Below are 16,654 nucleotides of genomic sequence, written 5' to 3' on the forward strand. Positions count from 1 at the left end.
TATTAATAATATATTATTCATTAAAATTCAAACTATTTTGTATTTATCTTTTATCTTTGTATTTTCTATTCTAAATCAATTATTACTGTGCCTCAACCATGCAAATGTAAAAGAAAAATAAGTAAACTGAATTAAAAACACTCATTTGTAGAGGTGTTTATGAGAAGTTGATAATTAAAAACAATTAAATTATTTAATATGTTTAACCAAATAATTTCAACTATTAAGTACATTATTATCTTAAACTAAATTAGAAGGTGAAAATATAGGTACAGACCATAGTTGTAAAAATTGGATCGGATCGGTCGGTTCAATCGAAAAATCGATGAACCGAATCCTATACCGATCGGATCCGATAGACCGTATAGAGAAAGGAATCGGTACGAATCGGTCAGACCCGGAATGAATCGTTAAAAATCGGTCAAATTCGGTCAAGACCAGTCTGATCGAACCGATTGAAAATGCTAACAGAGCCGTTAGGCTGTCTGAATCATTTATATGCAAATTATAATATATATAAATATCTTTTATCAAATAACTTACTTTTATTTAATTTATTTTAATTTTAGTTATAAATTCGATCTTTTTAATTATATTTTTATTTAACAATAATTATAAACTCACTTATTCTTTCTTTTCATAATTATATAATATATATTAAAATTATTTTTTTAATAAATACTTATAGTATATAATAGTATAATAGATATAAATTAATTAATAAATTATTGAAATTTAAAAATAATAGTTATTTTAATACAAAAACAAAATAAAAATATTTATGATAGAATAAAAATAACAAAATACTTGTTATTCCTGTTTCATATTATTTTAAAATAGTTTAATATTCTTAAAATGTTAGTGAAAATATGTATTTTAAAATTTTAGTTATTTTTTTATTTATATAGGACTGGATTAAACGGTTCAACCAGTGATTCACTGGTTGAACCAGTAATCTAGTGACTCAGTAATCTGATCGGTTTGATTATCGGTTCGGTTCTGACAACTATGATACAGACATACAGTTAATTTTATGTAAAGTTATTTGTTGAGAGTCTTTAAATAATTTGATAAATTTGACTAAATTATCATCTGACGACTCTTAACTATCAACTTCATAGGAAGCTAACTGCGCTTGAGTCTCTCTGTTAGTAATAATGAAGATTTGTTTGTTTACATTGTACATAAAGTTTTGTTTGTGTCACCCCACAAGAACAGTAAAAGACATAAACCAATAATAAAGATGATGAAAATAAAAGAAAGCAAAGAAGTGAAGAACAGTGTGGTGGGTTCTGTACTGTCTTAACAATGTCCCCTCCACCAAGCACACTCTTTAACTTCAAAATCCACTAACCAAACCAAATTGGCTTCTTTTGTTTTTGGTTTCATTCTCTGCTTTGCTTCTCTTATTACTACTGTTTGCACCTTTGTCTATGTCTGCTTCTTCTGCTCCCTCTTCACTACTTCACCTCCAAATGGCCCTTCAATCTTACTTTGAATCCCTTGTTATTATTTGATCCTCTCTTCCTCTTCTCTTCTCTTTCTTTTCTATATAGTCTCCACTTTTCTCTTTAACTTTGGAACATAGTAACTGCTTAGTGTTCTTGCTTCATGGACATTGATCTGAACCATGCAGTAGTAGTGAGTAGTGAGGATGATGATGAGAGCAATGTGGAATGTGACAAAGCTGCTTCATCACCTTCTCCTTCAGGTTCTGCTATGTCTTCTTACCTTGAACTTTGGCATGCTTGTGCTGGACCTCTAACTTCACTCCCAAAGAAAGGGAATGTGATTGTGTACTTCCCTCAAGGACACTTAGAACAAGCCTCTTCTTTCTCTCATTTCGCACCAATTGATGTGCCTAATTATGATCTTCAGCCTCAAATCCTTTGCAGGGTTGTTAATGTTCAGTTACTTGTGAGTACTACTCTCATCATCATAATCATGTTCTTGTTAATGTAGTGTAATGTGATGTGATGTGATGCATTTTGGTTTTAATGATGAAACTGTTCATGTTTCTGGGAACAGGCTAATAAGGAGAATGATGAGGTTTATACTCAGATTACTTTGCTTCCCCAATCTGATGAGGTTGCTTTTTCATGAACTTAGAATAATGATTGATATATAGGAATTAGGTTCAAGTGAATTCTCAATAGTACTTTCTTTTTCTTTTAATCTTAGTTGGAAGATAAGAATTTGGAGGGTAAAGAGGTTGAGGAAATTGGAGGAGATGAAGAGGGAAATGGAGTTCCACCTTTAAAGCCAACAACTCACATGTTCTGCAAATCACTCACTGCTTCAGATACCAGCACTCATGGAGGATTCTCTGTTCCTCGCCGAGCTGCCGAAGATTGTTTTCCTCCTTTGGTGTCAAATCTGAACTCTTCTCTTCTACTTACTACTCTCTTTGTTCTAAAACTGTATGTCACTTTGGAAACTCGGTACATTAACAACTCAGTGTGTAGTTTACACCCTACACACTGAGTTATGAATGTATCGAATTTTCAAAGCGTTCGATGTTTTAGAACTAAGAGGGTCTAGCATAGTAGATAAAAGAAAATATATGAATGCAAGTTTTGATTGTTTAGTTCTCTTGTTCTTGTGGTGCTATGTTTTAGGATTATAAACAACAAAGACCCTCTCAAGAGCTTGTAGCAAAAGACCTTCATGGTGTGGAGTGGAAATTTCGCCATATTTATAGAGGTAAATCTAGTATTCATATATTGATTAATTGATTATACTTAAAAAGAATTAACAATAAAAAGTTGTTGATGTAATTTGTTCAGGGCAACCAAGGAGGCATTTACTCACTACTGGTTGGAGTATGTTTGTTGGTCAAAAGAAACTTGTTTCTGGTGATGCAGTCCTCTTTCTAAGGTATATGCACGACTGTATAAAACGCTTTACCAGTGTATCAAAATTAAACTCTACTTCTCATATAAAATATTTTATATGTGGTGTACTGTGTATCTGTTTCTGTTCCGTATCAGAACGTATTGCATTTCATGTAACTATCTAATAATTATATTCTAAAGTTGCATATTGATTGATTGATGTGTTTGTAGGGGTGAAAATGGAGAACTGAGATTGGGAATCAGAAGAGCTATTAGACCAATAAATGGTCTTCCTGGAACAGTAATTGGAAACCAAAACTGTTATCCCAATTTTCTTTCTTCTGTTTCTGATGCAATATCCACCAAAAGCATGTTTCATGTTTTCTACAGTCCAAGGTACTAAACTTCACAAATCACAATGCAATTCATTTATACTTAGATTTTGATTTTGGTCAATTATAAATTGAATTAAGTACTGTTTTTTCAATCATAGGCTTGTTGAGTTCATTGAACTCACAACAGTTGAGTTCACGGATCCAAATTTGACCTTAGGATATCCCAATTAGGTATTTATGGTAGCAATGAACTTGTCAAATTCCAATGACGTGGAAGAAAACTGGCCCTTAGTCTTTCTAGAAACCATGATATTATGAATATGATAATATAATTAAATCTTACTAGCTTTGACCCTTTTGGACAGTAGATCATATCTACCTTTTATTTTATTTTATAGATAAATATTGAATTTCATATGAATGTAGCTTGTTCCCTTTTTGGATACCAACTCATGATTGGTATGTGACTATATCAAAAGTATTAAACTTGAGTTATACAAATAAGAAAGATATTTGTATACTTATTTTGTCTTTTTTATCGTAGATATGCAAATAAGACAGATATTTTGTATACTTATTTTGTCTCGTATTTCGAGCTAATACACATATTATACAGTAGTCGAAGAACGTGTCAGATGCAAATAACTTCTCCTTTTGTATGATACAGAGCAAGTCATGCACCCTTTGTTGTGCCATATCAAAAATATGTTAAAAGCATCAACAATCCTGTGACAATTGGGACAAGATTCAAAATGACTTTTGAAATGGATGAATCTCCAGAAAGAAGGTAAACTACTGCATAATTTGTGTCCATACATTAGAAAAATCATTGTGATTCACATAATAATTTGTATTCCTATGTTGCAGGTGTGGTGGTGGTACTGTGATTGGAATGAGTGAAGTAGATCCATATAGATGGCCTAAATCAAAGTGGAGATGCTTGATGGTACATATGAAATTTTTCTTTATACATTGATCATATTAAAAACCATTACATTAGTTTCTTTTTTCTACTTAATCTCTAGTTTTTTTTTGTTTCTTTAACTGAATTAATGATAAGATGGATATGGCTTCAACAACAGGTTAGATGGGATGAGGATATTGATACTAATCATCAAGATCGAGTATCTCCATGGGAGATCGATCCTTTCGCTTCCCTCCCTCCTTTGAGTCTTCAGTCTTCCCCAAGACTGAAGAAACTAAGGACGGATGGGCAAGCTGCCGCTCACAGTCACCTCATCACTGGTATGTGTCCTAATAAAGTTGCAGTTTCAGTCACAGTTGTGTTGCAATCGTCAAAGATTGCAACAGACTATGGCTGAAGCTGACTGCAATTTAGATGAGATGTATGTCCTAAGCGGACGAAGACTTGCTTGTTAAGGCATCCTAATAATCCTCTTCTTGGCAGCAGGGAGCAGTGGATTGGTGGACTTTGAGGAGTCTGTAAGATCACCAAAGGTCTTGCAAGGTCAAGAAAATGCTGGTTTTCTGTCACTCTATTATGGATGTGACACCTTAACTAACCGGCCGCGATTCGAGATGAGCCCTCTTCCACATGTAGCATCAACAACTGGAGTGAGAAGGGGCAACACTGCTGAGCTTATGAGTGTTCATCCATTCAGCTATGCAGGCTTCACAGAAACTACTAGGTTTCCAAGGGTCTTGCAAGGTCAAGAAATAGGTCCATTGAAATCCCTTAGGGGAAAAGTTGATTTGAGCCTTGGTTCTTGGGGCAAATCCAACAATAGTATTGGTTGCACCACTTTCAACTTTCATCAAGCAACCAAACCACAAGTTCTTGAATCTTATTTTCCCTATGGGGATATTCACAACAAAACTGCTCAAACCAACATGTTTTACTCGAAACCGACGAATTTCCACAGAGAGAATGTCTCCTTCAACACACATTCCAATCAAGGGGTGATCAAGAGAAGTGAAGTTGGAAGAACAGATGTTCCAAATGAGCATAAGAAGACAATGCCGGGCGAAACTTGTGCGCCGGATATGAAGATTCCAGATGACAGCAAAAATGTTAAGGCAAAGGTAAATGGCTGCAAACTATTTGGATTTCCTTTGTCTGGGGAAACTACCCCTCAAAATTTACAGAACACTGCTAAAAGGAGTTGCACTAAGGTGAGCGAAGAGTGATATCGACGAAATTATGTTATGATACAGATTTTTATCTTTGATGTTTTTGTTGCCACTGCATGAAGGTTCACAAGCAAGGAAGCCTAGTAGGAAGAGCCATTGATCTATCAAGATTGAGCAGCTATGCTGACCTGCTGAGTGAACTCGAGAGACTTTTCGGCATGGAAGGCCTTCTTAGAGATCCTGATAAGGGATGGAGGATCCTCTACACTGATAATGAGAATGATATAATGGTTGTTGGGGATGATCCATGGCAGTAAGTTTTCTTCTTCATAATTGATTTTCATGTTACAATGTCTTGCATTATATTTTATGAAAGCTAAAAACTTGCAATGTTATCTTTGGCTGCAGTGAGTTTTGCAATGTGGTGTGCAAGATCCATATATATTCCCAAGAAGAAGTGGAGAAGATGACAATTGGGATAATCAATGATGACACCAATAGCAGTTTGGAAGAGGCACCAATGATTATGGAGCCTTCAAAGTCCTCCTCAGTGGGTCAACCAGATTATTATTCTCCAACAGTTCTAAAAGTCTAAAGTTTCAGGGCTGTAATTGAGATAAATCATGTTATGTTATGTTAGCCTTGTTTCTCTCTTATTTACTGCATGCACTTTGATGCTATTTGTGTTATGATAATTTATCTTATGAACTCTTCTTAAGCCCAGAAAAATGTGAACTATTAGCTATAAATAAGGGCTGTGCTATTAGCATTGTGTAATAACCTATAACTGCTTGAGTTACATATTCTATGGAATCATGGTGATCATTTCTAAATTTCATGCCATGGTTCCATGTTGTGCAATATATTTACTCGGTATTGTTATGAATGTGTTTGGTGGTGTGATCATCTTTCAGCTTCAGAAATTAACTACAAATAACAGATGAAACATTTTTGGTAAAAATAGCTTTCCTTTATTAATAAATGGATTCTCATGACTCTAATTTTATTCCCCTTTGATGAATGATGAATGAACATCTACTGTTACATAATGAACATTTCACTACTGCTCCTTGAAGAGTTCACGTCCAATAATCATTCTTCTGATCTCACTAGTTCCTGCACCAATCTCATATAGTTTGGCATCTCTCAGAAGACGACCAGTTGGATACTCATTCACATATCCATTTCCTCCCAAACATTGTATTGCCTGCAAATTTTGAAGGCTAATATAAGCACAGTAACAAGAAGAAAACAACGAAAAAATAGTTAGCGTAAATTATGCCGACCTTCCCTGATTTTCGGTTATTATCCCAAAATTTCTTAATTTGTCATATCGATACTAACAACAAATAGTATCGTCTGACTTCAAGAGAGGTCAAATGTAATTTACCCAAAATGTTAGGAGTAAGAACCTATGCAGAGTTGATAATTTTCTAAAATCATGATTTCTATAAATTTGGCTGAAAAGTATTACCCGAAAAACTCAAATAGTAGCTGCAACAAATAACCTGTGCAAACTATTTACCTGCAAAGCAACTTGGGTTGCTCTCTCAGCTGCAGTAAGTATAACTCCAGCACAATCCTGAAAGCAGTAGCCATTACATCATGTTTTGCGATGAATAGGAAACAATACCAATGAAAAATCAGGAAACTATGGAAGTTTCTTGCATTGAGGATCGGACAGAAAATCCGCAAGTAGAGTTGTAATTAGTCAACATCTTAAGTTCAATTTGATGCTTGAGTTCAGAACAGTTGCAGAAACATATGCTAACATTTTAGCAATGAAATTTATACTTAGTCTATCGTTACAGCATAATGGTATTGCGTTTCACGCGTGCCATGACACTCATATGTTGGTATATTACTATGCCAAAATAGACCCGAAACAAAATAAAAAGAAAAAAAAAATGAAAGAGAATACCCTGTGTAAGGAGTTCCAATAGTAAATAATTGTCATTTTATTTAAAAAACCTGATGGTGCTTATGTTTTCAAGAAATATTTAATGTACTATGTTAACCACAGGATGAAGATATTGTCGACACACCTTTGGGTCTACTTTTCCATTGTCGCAGTCCCGAGCCACCGAATACACATAAGCCCTGAAATGAAAAATGTTACCCTGCTGCCAAGCAAGCTAAATTAGAAAGAGAAACAGCATCATGACATTAGAATCTCATACCTTGAGGACTGTAAAGAAGTATACATGTCGGCAACTTTCCCCTGTAACAGAAGATCGATCAACAATGTAATGTCTAAAAATCATATGCAATAAAATGCCAGGATGATTGTGGAAAAACCATTTCTCAACGATATGGACCTGTATAAACTGAAATTCCCCGATAGGACGACCGAACTGCTCTCTTTGTCGAACATAAGGAAGGACCACATCAAGACATGCCTGCATGATACCCAGGGGACCAGCTGCCAAAACAAGTCTCTCCAGATCCAACCCAGACATCATGACATAGACTCCTAAAACAAGAAAGAACTGATATTATAAACTATGGTTGGCACGCGTACGACGAATAACACGAGTGGTTTTTTATTAGGATATTACAGAAGACCAATGATGGTCATACAACAAACTTTTGCAGGGTTGAATATACAAAATAACATAAAGATGATTTTATTGTAAAGTTGATAAATATGATCATAGAAGGTATTGCAAGACCTTTTCCTACTTCCCCAAGAACATTTTCTTCAGGAACGAAGCAATTCTCAAACACTAGTTCACATCTGCCAACACAAGTCATATTTATTATCAGTAAAAGGAATGGACATCGACTAAAAATGTATTAAGTATAAAAAAGTTGTCACAGAGCATGCATACATACGTATCACTTCCTCGCATCCCAAGTTTATCCAATTTCTGCGCCGTGCTGAATCTGAAATCAAACACAAGCAAAATTCATAATTTTCATATTCCACTCCTAATTTTCCCCATATCCAAGTGACTTATCATTTATGCACTGCCTCAACGTTTTAGCCATTTATTTTTCAGTTACATGACTCTACTTTTTCCCCCTCAATTTTCAGAGAAGGAATTTTGCAAGCTAAGGACTTGGTAATCAAATTTGAACTATAAGATGCGACAAGGAGCCAGTAACCAGCCTTTTATATTTGATAAAATTACTGCTTTAATATTTATTTTCAAGAATTAACTGAACTGTAAGCTTGAAATGCAGAGACTTTAGCACACTTTAAATTTGACTAGGTTCAGTACAAGTACCCCGGCATTCCCTTCTCGATGATGAATGCAGTGATTCCTTTTGACCCAGCTGTTGTGTCTGTCTTTGCATAGACAACCTGATTCAGTTCAATATATCAAATGGGCTATACATTCTCAGCATATGTGTAGACTATTAATCAAATGCACTATAATTAGCATTTTCATTGACAATTTGACGAAACATTACCCTTCTACGTTTATAAAGGCAAATTAAACAAGCGCAAAGTCAATACAAAAAGGATGGGAAAATGCAGAAAAGATTGAAGAAGCATACCAATGTTTGAGCGACTGGACCATTAGTACACCACATCTTGTTTCCATTAAGTACGTAGCCACCATCAACACGACCAGCCTTGCATTTCATGCTGACAACATCAGAACCAGCTGCACGAAAGACCAATTCGCTCTATGAAATCCTTGGAATATCTTAAAAGATGCAACACACTACAACTATTCGGTTTCGCAAATCTTACAATTGGGCTCGCTCATTGCCAAAGCTCCCACATGATCTCCAGAGATAAGCTTCAAATTGAAGGCAGTAAAAACAACTTAGCTTATGAAATGCTGACAATAGGGCGAGGCACAAATTGTACTAAAAGAAACAAGATTAAACTATGTGGTAGAACTAGAACCTTTGGCAAGTATTTCTGCTTCTGATCCGGGTTTCCATTCCTTACCTAAACGAAACAAAAGATGCAATCCTAAAGGCTTGTCAGATTATCACCAAACATACAACGAATGAGACTTAAGCTCCATTCAATTACCAGTTGATTGATACACAGGTTTGAATGAGCACCATAAGAAAGGCCAACAGATCCTGAAGCACGGCTTATCTCTTCCATTGCTATACAGTGATACAAGTAACCGAGACCAAGCCCTCCATATTCCTCTGCAAATAAGCATATATAACATTTGATAAGTTTGTTGGAATACAAGACATCATAATCTTAAAAAGAAGCCAAGTGTACTAGTATGAGGTTCACAACCTGCAAGGTAAACTAGCATATACCCTTTAAGTTGAGTGCATCGTATTGAATTCATTTATGAACATTTATTATGTTTACATTCATCAAATAATTTGCAGAAGAAAAAGGATCGAAATCAAAATAGCGGATAACACCCACAGAAAATTGAGTCAGTGAAGTAAGGGGGAAGAATCAAACTACCTGGTGCAGTAATCCCATGAAGGTTAAATTCTCCCATGCTTTTCCATAAGTTAACCTCCTAAATTACATATAAAACATAAACACATTTCAGAATTATCCAAAAGTTTGTTTTGTGGAGAAGATAAAGTAGATCCTCATACTAACCTTTGGGAAATAATTTGTGTGGTCTATTTTTGAAGCATGAGGTGCAATGTGTTCCGTTGCAAATTGAGAAACACTTTCTTTGAACTGTACAATGCAATAAAACCTTCAAATTGTTAAAAGCATGACATAGTACAATTTTCAATAAGCAGAATAAATGTTGGTGCAAAGAATTAAGTTTTTTTTTTTAAGATAATAAAGTAATGACATTGGTGGGTGATATCATTGACCATGTTCATGTCAAGGATCTTAAGTCAATGATATGATTGATCACATCAACATTAAAAACACTCTTCCCTCATATTAAAGGTAACAATCACAATCACAATCACAATCAACCCTACAACAACCATTTCACCAACCAGTCTTCTAACAATAATAAATCATCTGTACTTAATCCTAAAGAAGAATTAATAATAAACACCATAAAACCCAAACAGGGGATCCAGATTTTCCTTCCAAAAAAGAAAGTTGAATACTTTTTGCTAAAAAGGAGCTTATGTTTGTGGGGAACCTGAATCTGAGTATCATCGAAAAGCAAGGAAGTGGAGAAAGCAGCAGCACGGTGAGAATGTGTTGTTTTCAAACTTGTGAACACTGAAGAACAAAGAATGGAGGTTGCTCTCTTGATCCTGTGCATCGTAGCAGCAGCAGCAACAATAAGGATGGTATGATTATTGATCTCTCTGCCACTGCCACACCCTATCGGAATGGGCTTTTACATAGAAAGTTAGAATCTTTGAACCTCTTTCTAATTATTATATTTAAATTTTAAAAGAGAAGTGATAATAATTCCACGTCTTAATAAGTTGGTTAAATAAAATGTTTGGCGGTTTAGATAAGGATCAAGGAGACTAAGTTTTACTTCCTTACGAAACCTTTTCTCTCTCTCAATTTAAAAAAATATATAAATACATTTAATTATATATTATTAATTTATTACATCAATAAAAATAATTATTTTTTATTAAAAATTTTTAATTTCACTATCTACAAAAAAAAAGTTTTCTTTTTTTATAAAAAATATGGAAACTCAAATCTACAACTTTTTAATTTTATTTGACATGTTCTTTTAACAAAACATAATATATTGATGTATTTAAATATTGGCAAAATTAAAAGAAGCGCCATTATAATTTTTCTTTTGGGAAAATAATAACATAGGAAATGAAAATTGATTGAACTTGGAACTTGGAAGTTTAAACCCCAGTGAATAGCTTAAAACCCCGGCAGGAACTGCATCTTCTTCTTCGTGTTGGTGTTGCTGAGATCGAAACGCAAAAACCCTAGCGAGGGTAGGGTTTGAGCTCAGCCATGGCTTCTTCGTCGAATTCCAAGCCCTCAAAGTTCTCTGTTTACCAAAACGCAGCTTTCTCCGCCGTTTTGACATCTAACAGCATTCAGCCTTCCAACTATGCTCTCTACTCACTCCTCTCTTTCTTCTCCGCCTCCGCATTCGCCTTTCTCGCCATCCTCGTCAGGTGCACTCACTGTACTAATCCACTAATTAGTGTAATTACTGTGCTAATCATTCTTAGATGTGATTACGCGTAACGGTTAGGTCTGTATTTTTAACTGTTAAAGACTAATCTGCTTTGCTACATGTATTGCAGGGAAAATGGGTTCATTGACATGCTGAAACTCAAAAGTGTATCCCATGTCACAGCTTGTAAGTTATCAACCTTAGTTAGCAATCACCATTGTAGCTTAATTTAGTTTAAGTTGTTCATTTTTATTGTAAGGAAAACCAAGAACAGCATACTGAATGTAGATTTAGTTGTAATGAATGAATGTGTATATATGAATGAAGACAAAAAATGCTATATTTCTCACGGTGGAAAATATATTTAAGCTTTTCCTTTTGTTGTTTTTTCCATTGAAACTTCAGATTGGCTTGTTAAGACACTGCAAATTCTTGTGGGTGTAATCTTTATGGCAACTACGTTGGCTCTTTTCAAAGTTATGTTAATTCGTAGAGCAAGACATGGTGGTGGAGTTGTAGCTGTGCCCAAGTCCAAAGTTAATAACACTCAGATGGTTCTCAATAAACATCAACTACAGCTTTTAGGGGCGAAGCCAAAGCTTGAATCGGTCCAATCTGACTCATCCAAGAAACCCCCCAAGTCTAAATCCCAGTCGGTGTCTTCAGATTTGCTTGTTCCACTACACCAGCCAATTACCAGCCCCTCTCGTTCCTCTCGCATTGATGCCAATGGTTCAAATTCCAACAGAGGAGCCACAGCACGTGCTATTGGCACCCCTTCAAGGTCACCTGGTTCCTCATCATCTTTGTATCTTGCTCCTGGAGTGATTTCAACACCAACTTCTGCTCAGAATTCAGCTGGACTGGATTCGGTAGTTTCAAGCCCTTGGTCTAATTCACGAGCCTCCTCTGCAAAAAGAATAACATCAGAGGAAAAGCTAGAACAGTTCTTAGCAGAAGTGGGTGAAAGAATTATTGAATCTGCAGGCAAGCTGTCTACTCCACCCCCCACAGTCCCTGGTTTTGGCATAGTGAGCCCTGGTACAGTTACAGGCTCAGGCAATACGTCTGGAACTACAAGGCTGACACCATTGAGGCCTGTGAGGATGTCTCCGGGATCCCAAAAGTTTAATACGCCTCCTAAGAAGGGAGAGGGTGACCTTCCCCCACCAATGTCCATGGAAGAATCAATTGAAGCTTTTGAACATCTGGGCATCTATCCCCAAATTGAGCAGTGGCGTGACCACCTCAGGCAATGGTTTTCTTCAGTTTTGCTTAATCCATTGATTAACAAGATTGAGACAAGTCACACTCAGGTTCTTTTTAGTCTAAACTCTTTTATGTTATGGTGTTGGCTAGGTTGTAGTCATGTTCTTTTATCCTTTTCCTCAGAAACCAAGGCAAGAGTAAAACCAATCAAGCAAAATATCGAGTGTGTAAGTCAATATATGTGTTGGTATTGGTAACAACAATGTTCGATTATCTCATGGTAATGTTTAATGTTTGGCCCAAAAAAAAATCATGGAGGATTTTAGGATCAAAATGTGTGTAACTGCAATAGAAATACCTTTCAAGAGAATCAGTGTTTAGCTAAGTTAATTTGTAGGGGATGAGTTCTATATTGGAATATGTAATTACCTGTGAAATAAGAGCATGAAAGATATACCACCTTGTTACTAGTATGACTATTAATACTATACCCAGCAGCTGAACACTCTTTTTATTTTACATCTGCTGAAACGTAAGTTCCTGAAGTCTAATGAGCCCAACTTCTTGGATGAGCCACCCAAATAAGGCAAAGCCAGTCAAAACCTGAATTCGGCACTGTGCAGCATAACCACACAATTTCTTACTTGTTTTAGAGGTGTCAAGTTTCCCGGTATTCAGGATTGGCCATTTGAGTCTATAGTATTCGTAGAGGTTCACGCATGATTTTCTTTAGTATGAGATTCACTTTAAATGGGTAATGCACAGAACGTCCAATATGATTGTACTGTCAACTTCTGCTTCAATGGTCCTAAGATTTTCATATTCATATCATAGGTTATACAAGCAGCTGCCAAACTTGGTATTTCAATCACAATCAGTCCATTGGGCAATGACATGCCATCTTCTGGAACCCCTGCTACCTTGCCAGCAATTGATAAGACTCAAGAATGGCAACCAGCAATGGCTCTCAATGAAGATGGATTGCTCCATCAGTTACATTCAACACTTGTCCAAGCTATAGAGGCTTCCAAGTGTACATTGCTTCTCATTATTAAATTAGAACTGATTTTTTTTGTCTTAGTTTGTTTGTAATTGCTAATAGCTTATGAGCTCTGACAAATTCCTTTGGGACTTTAATTGCATACAGCCAAGCTGCCTGGATCTAATATGCAACTGTCCCCACAACAGACTCCTTCGGTTCCTATTATGCAGGATTGTGTGGATGCCATCACGGAACACCAAAGACTCCAAGCCTTGATTAAAGGAGAGTGGGTTAAAGGCTTGCTACCTCAAAGCAGTGTTCGTGCTGATTACACTGTGCAAAGAATCCGAGGTAGAAAGAACTGTGGATATATTGCTAATTGGTTCATTAAGTTTCCTTTTATAAATTGAAGTAGGAGTGTAGGACTATTAATGATTAATCTGATGTTGATTTTATGGCCAGCACATACCTGTCTTGTCTAATTTCTAATATCTTTCTGAATTATCAGAGCTGGCAGAAGGAACCTGCTTGAAGAATTATGAATATCTTGGAAGTGGCGAAGTTTATGATAAAAAGAACAAAAAGTGGACGCTTGAACTGCCTTCGGATTCTCACTTGCTCCTGTATCTGTTCTGTGCTTTCCTAGAACATCCAAAATGGATGTTACATGTGGATGCTACATCGTATGCTGGAGCTCATTCTAGTAAGAACCCCTTGTTCTTAGGAGGCCTTCCCCCAAAGGAGAGGTTTCCAGAGAAATACATTGCTGTAATTTCGACCGTTCCTTCTGTGCTGCACCCTGGAGCATGTATCCTGGTTGTTGGGAAACAGGCTCCTCCAATTTTTGCTTTGTACTGGGACAAGAAGCCGCAATTTTCTCTTCAGGTTGGTAATGAATATACGCCAAATACTGTTGAACTCTTTTCTCTATACTATCAGAAGTCCGTACTTAAACTTGTAATGCTGTTCTTGTGCATACTCTACACATTATGAGTGAGCATGCTACAGTCCAGAGAAGATAATATTGTCATTGATGGTCTTATCAACCAGCAAAATGATCATTTTATTATAGTCGAATTCTAACAATTCCATGATTCATGTCAGGGAAGATCTGCACTTTGGGATTCTATATTGCTTTTGTGCCACAAGATTAAGGAAGGATACGGTGGTATCATCAGGGGCATGCATCTAGGTGCTTCAGCTCTAAGTATTCTTCCAGTCATGGAAACAGAAGCCGAAGATTGAAATCGTTGTTAACTAACAAACCATTCTGCTTTTACCCTACATGCTGACTTTAACTTGTGCAGCAAATGACATTTTTCTCACTGTAACATTTCAGAAGGGCTTGCTGCAAATTGCAGAGGTAAATTACCCCCTTTAGGGGGGGGGGGGGGGGGGGGGTTTGATTATAGTTAATGTTGTGTCAGATAATTCATCTTGTATCATTTCTAGGGACTTTAGAATGGCCGGCTCATTGATTTTATTGCAAGTGGATTCCTGAACTCTTGTCAAAAGTAAAATTTGGAGAGCTCATGAATCATGATCAAGAGATTCAGGAATAACACATTTTTGTTGGTTATATATTTGTAGGTATTAATCACGGTTCTATAAAGCTTGCATCGATATCTGTATATATTTATAATAGTCTCTCGTTTCATTTTTGGTAATATATCCATGATCAAAAGATTATGTAATAACATTTTTAGGTTTGAAAACCCTAAACAAATCTCCACTATTTTAAAATTATTAACGGTTTCAACTTTAGAAATAAATAAATTTTAGAATTTTAAACTCCAAAAAATATGTTCATTCTGTGGGAGCTGACCCACACACTCAAATTATTAAGGATTTCAAACCCTTATTAAAAATGTCGGTTTATTCTAATGGGAAAGCCAAATTTTATTTTCATCAAAGTTTTCTTAACGTTTTGCATTAAATAACTTGTTGAAATCTTAAAATTTTCTTAACATTGTCTCCCTAATTTAATGTGATGCTTATTGCTGATTTGTTATCAAAACTCGTTTAACTTGGTTACGCCTTTTTTACCCAAAAAAAAAACCTTACTACACGTTTAGACCTTGCTGGTGTAAAATTATATTTGATCTAAACAATTTATTTTGGCTTAGCTAAACTCAATATTATTTACGCATATAAAAATAATTAAATATATTCTTTACACAACAAGCCCGTCTAGCTCAGTTGGTAGAGCGCAAGGCTCTTAACCTTGTGGTCGTGGGTTCGAGCCCCACGGTGGGCGAAAATATTATTTTTTGTATTTTTCCTCAAGTTTAGTAACCCTTTTACTATTTTCTTTTCTCTTATTTTAAATATACCCTTTACACAAAAAGCCCGTCTAGCTCAGTTGGTAGAGCGCAAGGCTCTTAACCTTGTGGTCGTGGGTTCAAGCCCCACGGTGGGCGGAAATGTTATTTTTGTATTTTTCCTCAAGTTTAGTAGCACTTTTACTATTTCTGCGACATATTTTTAGGGTAAAAAAACACTTGCATTGTTCACCTTCAAATACTTCATTATCCGTGAGAAATTTGTTTCCTACTAATTTAGGAGACCAATGTGATTCTTCTCCATAATGGCCAAGAAGACATGCATGGGCAGCATAGAAAGTGCAAGGAAACATATTATAACGTATTTAGCAATTTATTTGTGATAAAAACTGACAATTATTTATATCAACGGATTTCACAAGTCATAACATCTTTTAAAAATAAACTACTACTGTTTGCGAAAGTTCAAAGCGTTGACAAATCAATCTATAAATGAATAAAACTTTTGTACCTAGGAAAAATAATTTCATATAACAAAGACACCCAGAAGTTAATTTCATTCGTAGCTTTTCTCTTGTAAAAATAAAATTAATTTTGATCGTTCATAAATAAAATTACGCTATTCTAAATTTTCATAGGTAGATTATAATTTACTCAGTTGTTCATCTTGAAACGCATTTATTACTTGACTTTTTTTTCGTGGGTTGCCTTAACTAAACTGTTATTGCAGGTCTAAGTATAATCGCTCAACCCTCGGCATTTATATACACAGACTGTTTGTAGCTGATTTCTAATTTTACCAAAAACTGATATAATTTAAATCAGGATACAAATGATTTCGATAACTAACAACCAGCACTACAATTTATTGACAAGATTATTATGGAACTGCTTAAGCCTA

General features: G+C 35.6%; 3 protein-coding genes and 2 non-coding genes across 8 annotated transcripts; 4 read left to right on the forward strand and 1 right to left on the reverse strand.

Moving 5' to 3' along the window:
- Window positions 1–1,335: 1,335 nt before the first annotated feature.
- LOC107629191 (auxin response factor 4) lies at window positions 1,336–6,146 on the forward strand. Of its 4 annotated transcripts, none has more exons than XM_016331909.3 (12): window positions 1,336–1,917; window positions 2,029–2,088; window positions 2,182–2,367; window positions 2,619–2,703; window positions 2,787–2,877; window positions 3,066–3,230; window positions 3,837–3,956; window positions 4,037–4,115; window positions 4,252–4,414; window positions 4,578–5,212; window positions 5,383–5,573; window positions 5,669–6,146. In XM_016331909.3, exons 1-12 carry the CDS (start codon window positions 1,612–1,614, stop codon window positions 5,853–5,855), a joined length of 2,268 nt encoding a protein of 755 aa, XP_016187395.1. In that variant the 5' UTR covers window positions 1,336–1,611; the 3' UTR covers window positions 5,856–6,146. The 4 variants fall into 4 exon arrangements, with proteins under 4 accessions (XP_016187395.1, XP_088364574.1, XP_016187394.1 ...); XM_088508448.1 differs by having other exon boundaries at window positions 4,581–5,212; XM_016331908.3 differs by having other exon boundaries at window positions 1,376–1,917; window positions 4,581–5,302.
- Window positions 6,147–6,208: 62 nt separating this feature from the next.
- On the reverse strand, window positions 6,209–10,670 carry IVD (isovaleryl-CoA-dehydrogenase). The gene is made up of 15 exons (XM_016331911.3): window positions 10,312–10,670; window positions 9,801–9,884; window positions 9,657–9,714; window positions 9,255–9,379; window positions 9,123–9,167; window positions 8,964–9,012; window positions 8,765–8,874; window positions 8,491–8,567; window positions 8,096–8,146; window positions 7,933–7,997; window positions 7,579–7,733; window positions 7,441–7,481; window positions 7,306–7,360; window positions 6,786–6,842; window positions 6,209–6,467 (listed from the first exon to the last, which is right to left on the reverse strand). The coding sequence occupies exons 1-15, from the start codon at window positions 10,435–10,437 to the stop codon at window positions 6,321–6,323; spliced, it is 1,245 nt and encodes a 414-aa protein (XP_016187397.1). The 5' UTR covers window positions 10,438–10,670; the 3' UTR covers window positions 6,209–6,320.
- Window positions 10,671–10,943: 273 nt separating this feature from the next.
- Window positions 10,944–15,083, forward strand: LOC107629190 (cytochrome B561, amino-terminal protein). The gene is made up of 7 exons (XM_016331906.3): window positions 10,944–11,278; window positions 11,411–11,466; window positions 11,686–12,596; window positions 13,324–13,522; window positions 13,637–13,822; window positions 13,980–14,356; window positions 14,576–15,083. The coding sequence occupies exons 1-7, from the start codon at window positions 11,112–11,114 to the stop codon at window positions 14,714–14,716; spliced, it is 2,037 nt and encodes a 678-aa protein (XP_016187392.1). The 5' UTR covers window positions 10,944–11,111; the 3' UTR covers window positions 14,717–15,083.
- Window positions 15,084–15,655: 572 nt separating this feature from the next.
- TRNAK-CUU (transfer RNA lysine (anticodon CUU)) lies at window positions 15,656–15,728 on the forward strand. Its single transcript has one exon. It is a non-coding gene; the product is annotated as a tRNA-Lys (tRNA).
- Window positions 15,729–15,818: 90 nt separating this feature from the next.
- On the forward strand, window positions 15,819–15,891 carry TRNAK-CUU (transfer RNA lysine (anticodon CUU)). Its single transcript has one exon. It is a non-coding gene; the product is annotated as a tRNA-Lys (tRNA).
- The last annotated feature ends 763 nt before the right edge of the window (window positions 15,892–16,654 follow it).

This window comes from Arachis ipaensis, chromosome B3, assembly GCF_059453495.1.
Source record: "Arachis ipaensis isolate K30076 ecotype BB chromosome B3, ASM5945349v1, whole genome shotgun sequence".
Classification (NCBI taxonomy): domain Eukaryota; kingdom Viridiplantae; phylum Streptophyta; class Magnoliopsida; order Fabales; family Fabaceae; genus Arachis; species Arachis ipaensis.

Bases quoted from the DNA above. Each gene is read 5' to 3' on its own strand.
- IVD (XM_016331911.3), bottom strand. From the start codon at position 10,437: ATGCACAGGATCAAGAGAGCAACCTCCATTCTTTGTTCTTCAGTGTTC. The intron at 8,568-8,764 runs GTATGCTTCTTC...GAACTGAATCAG, and splicing joins GTCCAGTCGCTCAAACATTG to GTTGTCTATGCAAAGACAGA. The intron at 7,998-8,095 runs GTATGTATGCAT...TTGTGTTGGCAG, and splicing joins GGGATGCGAGGAAGTGATAC to ATGTGAACTAGTGTTTGAGA.
- LOC107629190 (XM_016331906.3), top strand. From the start codon at position 11,112: ATGGCTTCTTCGTCGAATTCCAAGCCCTCAAAGTTCTCTGTTTACCAA. The intron at 13,823-13,979 runs GTAGAAAGAACT...CTGAATTATCAG, and splicing joins CACTGTGCAAAGAATCCGAG to AGCTGGCAGAAGGAACCTGC. The intron at 14,357-14,575 runs GTTGGTAATGAA...GATTCATGTCAG, and splicing joins AGCCGCAATTTTCTCTTCAG to GGAAGATCTGCACTTTGGGA.
- LOC107629191 (XM_016331907.3), top strand. From the start codon at position 1,612: ATGGACATTGATCTGAACCATGCAGTAGTAGTGAGTAGTGAGGATGAT. The intron at 2,368-2,618 runs GTGTCAAATCTG...GCTATGTTTTAG, and splicing joins AAGATTGTTTTCCTCCTTTG to GATTATAAACAACAAAGACC. The intron at 2,704-2,786 runs GTAAATCTAGTA...TAATTTGTTCAG, and splicing joins ATTTCGCCATATTTATAGAG to GGCAACCAAGGAGGCATTTA.